Raw genomic sequence first — 10,454 nt, forward strand, 5'->3', positions numbered from 1 at the left:
AAAAAAAAAAAAAAAGAAATGCGTTCTGTTTCCTGTGGTCCTCATACTACCTAACGCTCAAAGACCTTCTTGGGGGTCTCATGCTCTACACAAGAGATTCAGGATACAAATCATGCCTTTTTGCAGCCTCTCCAGTGTTTTGCACTCTCCCTTTACCTCCCCACCATCTTACACAGAACCCTAAAATGCTCCTGGGATCTCTTGCAAGGGCTTATTCACAGTGGTACAAACTTCCAGTGACAGTAATTTATGCCTTAACCCACTTTGGGCCATTTTCCCTGGCCACTTAGGCTAATTATCCAAGTCATTTGTGTACAATCAACAAGGACTTTCTTCCCTCAGCACTCACCCTCCACTTCATCCCACCCAGCGGGGTAGGCATAGTGCTCAGTGAGTAACCGTTGTAATTATCTCCATGGCAATAGAGTGCAGTGCTATTAGGCTCATGGGACTCACCATAGATTCAGATGGTGGAGCCATCAAGCCACAATATCCGGTCTTGAACAATCAACCATACTCAGAGGAAGGTTGGAGCCCTCTGTAATGCATGTGATGAGTAATGCCAAACTGCACATAGAGCTGTATGTAGGGATAGGGACATTTTCCCCAACTCGTTATGTAATTTATTTTTGCTGATGCTGATGCTCTTACTGCTTCTCTTAAAACTCTCTTAAGTGAAGTCATTTTCCCTCTATATTATATGTTTTAGTACCCTTTTATAAAGCTTAGACCTCCTTTTAATCCAATACTATAGCTTTATTTATTTACACCTTTTTACATTCTGTATACCTGTACTACCAAGACAGCAGCCACTGACATGTGTATTGAGCACTTTAAATGGGTTGAGGTGTGCTGCAAGTATAAAACGCACACTCAAGTTTAGAGGCTTAATATGAAAAAAAAAAAGTGTGAAATATTGATAATTTTATCTTGATTACATTCTGAAATAATATTTTGGATATATTTCGTTAAGTTGAATATAATACAAAATTAAAATAAATTTGACCTGTTACTTTACACCTTTTTAAAATGTAGCTACTAGGAAATTTATAATTGCATGTGTTACATATATCTATTGGGCCTTTACATAGAGTTAAATGGATGATTCCTGTTAACTTTTAAATCTGAAGAACTGATGGCATGATAGAAAATATGTAACATTTGACCAGTATCTCATGCTTTCTAATATGTGCTCTTATATTGTGATTTGACTTCATATGATTAATTATTCCAGGACAAATGGAATTACTGCCATTCCACAATCTTCTACACTACTATATTCAATTTAATTCCAAATGCTACATCTATCCCAGGATTGCCCTTTAATACACAAAAGAACTAAAAGCAAAGCCAAGGAGACAAAAATCCTTGATTGAATGAAATTGTTCATTTCTAGGAGCAAAATGGCTGCTTTAAGGGCTTAGTGATTCCCAGCCTCCTGTCACTTACACACACACACACACACTTACACTCACACACACACTCTCACACACACACTCACACACACGCACACACACTTACACACACACTCACTCACACACACACACACTCACACACACACACACACACACACACACACTACATACTACAAACACCATATTTGGCCAAGCGAATTTAAGAAATATTTCTGGATAAAGGAAAAATGGAGTGCGTTATAGGAATGAATACTCCTATTACTAGCGCAAAACACAAAAATAACTCTCAGGCAAAGGGAAACAATTTCCATAACATCAAGTCAGCCTGATAAGCTGACAGGAAGCTTTTATAAAAGTGTGCTTTATGACAATGAGTGAACCCAGATGGAAGCTGTTTAAGAACAGAAGCGATACGTGAAGTTGAACACAGAAGAGGAATGAACAGATTTGATGTGGTAAATTAACAACTGATACAAGGAAACACAATATATTGCACAAACACAGGACCATAAGGCTCAACCAAAGGGCTCAAAAAGAAAAAAAGGAAATAATTACATAGATCCTCGGACAGGCAACTTCTTTGCCTTTCAAGTGAGGTAAGAGTCACGTTTTCAGCCAACCCAAGGCTATTAGGGAAGGCTGAATGTGTTCACTTCTGCCATCTGCTGGTTAAAACTAGATTGTTTACACTGCAAAGAATTGTTGGATTCAGGAAGACCTGTACAATTCATTTAACATCTCAAGAGACAGTGGATCATCTACAGGAACAGGCTGAGCATGGTTTGTTGTGCTGCATGGGCAGACATGCAGTATTATTAGATGTTTGACATAAAATACTATTTGTAAACAATAATCCTACCATTTATAGAGTACCTACCACATATCAGGCATTTTATATGTATTTCTGATTTCCTTACATTCGAGGTAAGTTTTCTTGCCCTGTTTTATAGTTAAGAAAGATATAGCCTAGAGAAGTTACATCACCTTCCAAATGTCACATAGCTAACAAGAGCTACTACTTGGAGCTGAATTCAGGTCTTTCTAACATCAAAGCCCATAATGTTCCATTATACCACACTAAAGAACTGCCTAACAATGCCTGATAACTAGTAAGTACTTAATAAATGTTAGTTCCCTTCCATCATCATGGCATTTGAACATCGTTTTCCTATCACCTGCTAGATTAAATAACGCCATCACTACCAGCCAAAATAAGAAACATTTTATTAATTAGTGACACCTACATAAAATCTCTGGTTTCCCCTCATCATGTATTAAAGTATAAGTAAAAGTCTCCAGTGCTCTTTCAGCCATTCTGGAAGCCAAGGTACACACTGGAAGAAGCCTGATGCCAATGCCAGGGAAGTTTTGGTTTTCATTATTTTTATTGGCAAGTATGTGATACTCAGAAAACATCTGCCAAAGTACATTCCTGGAGCCTGTGGCACATGTCTTGACATACTAAACCAGTGACAAGAGGACACTGATGGTGATGCAATGTCACATGGCAAATGAGAATGAGACAGGACTGGTCAACTGAGGAAGGAGGCACTGGCAGAGGCAGCAAAGAGGGTTGGTGCTTGCAACAAGGCTGTAGCTTAACAAGAAAAAAAAACAGGTTGTACCTTCACAGCCACGCTCGATCTGTCCGCTCCGATGAAGGGCATCATTGATGAGGTCTGGTAGGCGTCCATTCAAGTCCACTGATGCCAGACAGCCCTGAAAGCCATCTCGAGAGGCCACAAGCTTTGGGAGATTGCTGTACATGCCTTGGGCCAGACCAGCCATGTAGAGATCACCTGGAAAGGAAAGTCAGTAGCAAAAGAGAATGAGTAAAGGATGTGTTGATCATGTCAACTAGTTTGATACATTTGAGATAATTCATCAGATAAGGGATAAGAGAGCTGGGGGGAAAACAGCATAAATGAGATAAGCACCACAGTTTCTATCCTGCAAAAAAAGGAAACCAACATTTATTACGTGTCATTCATTTTACATATATCATCTCAAAAATTTAATCATCATAGATGGAGTAAAGATTTACAATACTGTCAACAAAGCAAGCATTTATTGAGTGCTTTTTAAGTGCTTGTTACCAATAATATGTTGAGGCTTTTACAGACATTCCATCAAAACTTCCAACAATCTACACAGAAACTAGCAATTATCATCTTCATTTTGCAAAGAAAAGTAAATGTAAGCTGAACAAGGGCGAAGACATTTTACCCATAACACCAGACATTAAATGATTCAGCTGAAATTCCAAAGCCTATATTCCTTCCTCTGTATTACGGCCCCTCCCACACTTTGACAATTATCCTGTCACCACTCAGCCCCCACAGCATGACATTCCTGAGGTTATCAGAGAAAATGAACCATTCCTTGATGAGTCGTCTAAGTGAAAACAGAATAAATTGCATTACAGAATAATTCAACATTGTTAAAACAGGATATGGATGATGTATCAAAAACACATGGCACTCTGAACCTGTGGTTTGCCTCTGGAAACAGTCTATCTATTGTAAGAAAAGCTCTATTAAAAACTAAACTTCTTTACAGGGTTTACCTTTCAAATCCAGGTTTTTGGCACCATTGATAACCTGAGTGACCACTTTGGTGTCCACTTTCAGGCTATGAGTGTTACTATTGTCTCGAGTGATGACGACATTGTGCCACTGGTTGTCATTCAGGGGGCGATCACTGTTGCCTTTGATCACATTGGGACCGTTTCCGAGGTCAAAAACGTAGTGTATATACCTAGGAAGAGAGAAAAAAAAAAAAAAAAAAAAACACCCAATAATTGGAAAATCCCTGAAGTGGTTTAATGGTTATGTGTGTGTAACTGACAGGGGGTTTCAAATCCCCCGTGCTAAACTGGCATAATGCAAGAATAATTTAAATCTTGATATGAGATTACAAGAATAATCAGATTTTATTCTATCATGCTTCACTTTAATTCCATACTCATCGAGTCCATTTCATTAACACTACCTAGGAATACTCTGCAGAGTCAAAGTAGCACAGGCTGTACACTACAAAACACAAGGGGGTGACCTTTAAGTTCATAGTCAACCATTAATCTGTTTTTGTTTTTTGTTTTGGCTGTTTTCTAATACATGGTAGTAAAATGTCTTAAACAAAGGGCAACTTCTAAAAACTTGCATATATGGGCTAATGGTAGGATTAAAAATATCTATGTTTCATCTTTTGTTATAAACTGGGTGGTTGTAGTCAGCAATACTCAAGGGTTAGACGCAACACAAATCATAGCTCTCTTTTGCAAAAATAAGCTTTTCTTCTATAGTTTTAAAGGGTTAGATTTCATAGCAAAAAGTCTGTTAGTGTTGAGTTAGTGGAAGACCTTTAAATTAAAGCATGAGTCTCTCTCCTTTTCAGACCTAATAATTTTACAGATCTATTTAATCAAGGAAGATGCTGGAATGTCAGGAATGCAGGGTAGGGAGTAGAATAGACAAGTTATTTTTATGCCTATATTTTATGTAGAGCTTCAGCAGATTAAAGGTGTCCAACATAAGTCATGATCCCTTCTACTTACCCCTTTACAAGCTCAACTGCAATGAAGTCATTGCCATCACCACTATTGAAGAGAATGAAGCCATCTGGTGAGGTGGTCTTGAACTGGAAGAAGAGGTGCATGGAGGTATAAGCCTGAAGGGTGGCGAGGCTCAGGTAGCTGCTCTTGGTCTTAAAGGTGACAGGGTCGGCGATGATGTTTCTCAGTCCAAAACGAGCCTTCAGCTCACAATAATCAATGTCACCATTTTTGCACAAGTCAATGTAGAGAAGGCCATTAAACATGAGGCTCTGCAGATGGCCAATGAAGCTGGAGGGGACAACGGAGATGTAACGTTTCTCAGTCATGATTCCCGTTTCAATGTTGTGGAACTCCAAACGGGTATGGTCTCCCACCATTGTACCTGTGGAAATTGTAAATGAGGTACAAACAGAAAAAGTTGCCATCATTTAGCACAGCACCCTTAAGTATATTTTTTGGGTATAACTCGTTTCCACACAGAATATTCAGTTTTCTTGGGTGAGTTCCAGAAAACCAAATATTCAATATGGTAGATACCTTACTTGGCCTCAGTCAGGGCACTGAGGACTAGTGTTGCCTAAATTACATGTCCTGAATGCCATGCTCTCACGCAGTTGCTCAGCACGGCTTATCATGTAAGGGGAAATATGAGGTCATGAGTAACCCAGGCTAAAGGATAAAATTATTGGTATTCTCCATTCAGGAGAATCACTGGACACTAATACACACTATAAGAAGAGAAACCTTTTTGCTCTGACCCTTGTAAAGACACAGCAAACAAGTCTTGGGCATTCACTACCAAGTATTTTTTTCTCATAATAACTCACCACCTAGTACTTGTGGGAAGGGTTCTATTATAGAATATCAGTTGACTTCACCTGCCCAGCAACTGTTACTTTATCTTATAATAAAATGTAATTTTTTTTAGGAAGCTACCCACCCTTCTTGACCTTTCAACCACCTGGACTGGATAAAGTTGACCCTAATCAAGCTACTCAGCCTAGACCACTCAACGTATTTTACCCCCCTAACCGTCACAGACTTTGGACTACAGACTAAAAAACTGGTCATCACACTTTAGGGTGTATCAGAATCACCTGCGGGGCTTAGACCCTCAGAGTTTAGAATTCAAAAGTCTGGAGTAAGGACTGAGAATCTGCATTTCTAACAAGCTCCAAGGTGATTCTCTTGTGGCTGATTTAGGCACCACCCATAGAACTGGCAACAACTCAAGCCAGCCCAGCCACGTTCAGGTCCAGAGCTCTTGCAAGCAAGGATTGCTGGAGGGGTAAGAAGAAAGCTTCGAGTTTCTGGAGGCTGTAAGATAATCAGAGGGATCAGAGGACTAGCAACCCAGAAGACAATTACAAAATGAAGAGAATCAGCACAAATAACATTTGTGCTGTCCTTTGAGACTCTGGATCAAGCGAGGCACCTCTGGGCTTTTTCAAACTGTGTGGCAATAGACTCCCTTTCATGCTGAAAGCATTTGAGTTGGGTTTCTGACATTCACAAGGGAAGTATCTTCAGCTAATACAAATGAACTATTTAGAACTTTCATTACCTATTTTACTTAGAAGTGGTGAGTGACTAGGGTAGAGGGGAAAAAGGGGGCTTGAAATAAATACAAAGAGACTGGAAATTTTAACAACAAAATAAAGAACAACATCATTAATGTGGCCAAAGTAGAAACTGGCTTCCTCAACATTTATACAGAAAAATCATGTTAAAACATAACAAAGCATGTTCTACTGCCAAGCATTAGAGGGGGAATTCTTTCTTCCTGTCCTCTCTTCTTGTTACCTTCTACATTGAAGAAACTCCACTAGCAAGACTGATAGCATGTCTTTATTTTCTCTTTAACAACTTTCCTGAAGAAGTGACATAATCAGAAATATGAAGGATAATCTGCAAAGATAAGCTGTGTATGCTTAGTTCAGCCCCTGACATCTCCTCTTTCTCTTTGCTGGAGCAAGCTGCCTTCAGAAATGTCCATTCTACTGCATGCATCCATAGAATGGGTGTTACAGGAGCAATCCTTTTTTCCACAAAGGATGCCTGCCCAGTTCTGAACTACTATTCAAGTGGGCAATTCTGTCTAATTCTGAAGTTCAGTGGGTATAAACAATAATATTAATGTGTGTTATTACTAATTAAAATGATATTTGCCTTCCACCCTCATTGCAATATTTTCTCTATTGGCTCAGAATTCCAGTGACAAAAAAACGGAGGACTGTATTTCCTTAGGTCTCTTAAACTTTAATGTCTGGGAGACTAAACCAGACCATACCCTTAAGTGCCCAATATTGGTTTTATCTCTTTGGGAAAAAACTCAGACCTAATTTAAAGAATTGGCTGGAGACAGTGGCTCATGCCTGTAATCCCAGCACTTTGGGAGGCTGAGACAGAAAGATTGCTTGAGGCTAGGAGTTCAAGACCAGCCAGGGCAACATAGCAAGGCCTAGTCTCTACAAATTAAAAGAAAATATTAGCCAAGCATAGAGGTGTGTACCTATAGTGCTAGCTACTCAGGAGGCTAAGGTAGGAGGATCACTGGAGCCCACGAGTTTGAGGCTGCACTCCAGCCTAGGTAACACAGCAAGACGCTGTCTCTAAAGTATAAAAATAAAATTTCTCATATTCCCTATAAGCACAAAAATTAGATTTACATATTATGAGCTTCTATGTGGTGTTTTGACAACTAGTGACAAATCACTCGCTTAATATAAGAAAAAAAGATGTTGGTTAACTTAAATATAAATATCAAAATGCAACATAAATCTGCTAACAAATAACTAGGAAATAAAATTGCTCAGTGTTAAAAACCAGACTGGTTGTGAAAATGCAAAGGAAGATAACCTAAATTCACATGCTCTAAATTAATAAAGTGACTGAAAGAAACATCTACTGTCAAATTGGCTATAGCTACTCCTACCAGGAAGGGGAGCTGGGCTGGAAAATGATGGTGATGGGGAGTCATAGTCAATAGCCACAGAAACAGAGAAACTGAACTATGATGATGCTGCCAGTCATGCTAATTCTTATTTTACAAAGAAGAAAAAAAAAAAACCTAAGATGAGAACTAAGAAGTGAGAATGGGGAATCTCTGGTGAAGACTAGGGTTCCAAAAGGAATCTGAAGACACAATTTTAAAGTCAAGTTGAGAGCTTTCAGAGAAATTCTGGATGAACTGACCTCCAGGATTGAGGGGTTGGGAAATTCTGCTCACTAGAAAATTAATTTTTTACAGCAAAAAAAGTGTTTAATGAGATAGGAGATAGCAGAGAGACTAAGCGTCGACGTGGATAAGTATACGAAGTAAAGTTAATGGTGGATTTAAGAGCTTAGCCCAGGAACACAAACTGAGAGTTCACGATGACTCACACAGAAGCCACAACTAAGAGTTAGCTAGGGGATGGGGAGAAGGCCATGTGGAATCAAATTAGAAAAGGAATTTGCTTGGAAGGTCAAGGCAGGTGGATCATGAGGTCAGGAGATCGAGACCTTCCTGGCTAACATGGTGAAACACTGTCTCTATTAAAACTACAAAAAAATTAGCCTGGCATGGTGGCACACGCCCAGCTACTTGGGAGGCAGAGGCAGGAGAATTGCTTGAACCCAGGAGGCACAGCTTGCAGTGAGCTGAGATCATGCCACTGCACTCCAGCCTGGGCAACAAAGCGAGACTCCATCTGGGAAATAAATAAATAAATAAATAAATAAATAAATAAATAAATAAATAATAAATTGGCTTCACTGTGTGCTAAAGGAACTTATTCCTTTGTTGATGGAGACTTCAAAAAATAAGTATATTATTGCACCTGGGCAAAGCATGAGCGATTGCTGAAAGTTTGAAACCTGTGCCAAATTAACAAAATACGTTTTTTAAAATCTGTGTGTCATTTAATCAATAGTAGTGACAGAAACCTTTCACTCATCTCCTCTGAATACTGTCTGCAAACTGAATCTCCTTTCCATTTAAGGGGCAAATATATTCATACCTCACAGCAGCTTCTTTCAAACTTCAGGGGAAAGAGAAGTAACTGGGGAGAAAGATAACAAGGCAAAACCAAGACTACTGAAAATTCCATATAAGGCAGGCACTGTGCTAAATACTGCATAATCACTATGAAATGTCATTATCACAATAAAATTGTAGATAAGTATCTTTCTCTTGCTTTAGAGGTTAGGACATTTATCTTGTAGAGGTTAAGCAGTCTGATCAAGATTCACACAGGTGGTAAATGGTAGACCCCTACATTGAACTCAGGTCTGCTAATTCCAAAGCCCATATCTTTATTAGTACAATGAACTGTCTTTGGAAAAAAGGTTTGACTTATTCCTCACATCGTTGCCCAAGAAAAGCAGCAGGTAGAATTTAACTGGTGAAATTTCCATGCAGAAGCTGTTGTAAGGAGTTCTTATTTCTTCCCTATGGCCCAGTATCAGAATGTCACTCCATCTAATTCATGGGTAATATATCCAGCACCTTCCCTAAAGCAGCAATGTTGCCTTGCCTCCTTGTCACACATTCACTTCCATATTTCACTGATGGCCAACAAGCAGTCCACAAATCAGCTCTTAGAGTGATGAAGGACGTATACTTATGGAAAATTCTGGCCAGGTTCAAGCTGTCGCTTCCTATTTCTATGAAGCAACAGCATCTAGTGGATGAGCATGGAGAGTCCAGGGCTGTACTGCCTGACTTTGCCTTCTGCCTCCAAGACTTCTTCACTGGGTTACCTTGGGGGAGTTACTGGATTTTTCTATGCCTCAGATTCCCATCTGTAAAACAGGCATGAAGTTAGCAGGGTTAAATGTATCAATTCATGTGAAGTACTAATTATGTCACATTCATTTCCCTCCTTTCCTCTGAAATGATTGAATCATGTTCTGGTCATTTCACTTATTATTTTTCTCTTTTTTTTTTTGGTGAGAATGTGGGCTCTTTTTAAGTAGAGGCCACCGCTTGTATCTTCTGTATGTCCCACAGTGGCTACCAGAGGGGTCTGAGTACAACTAGCTTTCCATTAACTCCCAGGGGAGGGGCTTGTGTTTGAGACATTTGCTTTGGGGTCAAGTCTTGGGTCCTCACTATTTCTACACATGAGGTTCCGGCCAAAACTAAGAGCTCAGCAAAAAAGAATCATAATGGGAAATGCTGAGAGGAAGCAAACTGACCTTCCGTGGCTCTCAGAACGTGAGGAGAGAAGTTAAGAAAACGAAGGCTTGTAGAGTACCAGTAAAGAATCTTCATATTTTGCTCACAATTCCCTAACTCTACTGGTCCCACATCCCTTTCTCCATAATATCAGCAATTTTTAAAAGTGTGTAAGTGTGGTATAAAATGCTTTATTAAAAAAAGTTTCTGGAACCCCCCCAAAAAACTTAGCAAATACTGCATACTTATCAATGATTTGCAATGTACATTAGCTTATTAAAGTCTCCTAATAAGCTTTGCAATAAAGAACTCCGGCCGGGCG

General features: G+C 39.3%; 1 protein-coding gene across 2 annotated transcripts in view; it reads right to left on the reverse strand.

The window, feature by feature from the left end:
- NRXN3 (neurexin 3) overlaps positions 1-10,454 on the reverse strand; it is a 1,638,519-nt gene that overhangs the window by 896,387 nt on the left and 731,678 nt on the right. For both annotated transcript variants that reach the window (XM_011949472.1, XM_011949473.1), the window contains 3 exons: positions 4,972-5,353; positions 3,982-4,172; positions 3,041-3,214 (listed from right to left, as the gene is read on the reverse strand). In XM_011949472.1, coding sequence (XP_011804862.1) covers positions 3,041-3,214; positions 3,982-4,172; positions 4,972-5,353 — 747 coding nt within the window. The remainder of the gene's footprint in view (positions 1-3,040; positions 3,215-3,981; positions 4,173-4,971; positions 5,354-10,454) is intronic.

Source organism: Colobus angolensis, unplaced genomic scaffold (genome assembly GCF_000951035.1).
Source record: "Colobus angolensis palliatus isolate OR3802 unplaced genomic scaffold, Cang.pa_1.0 Scaffold3, whole genome shotgun sequence".
NCBI lineage: Eukaryota > Metazoa > Chordata > Mammalia > Primates > Cercopithecidae > Colobus > Colobus angolensis.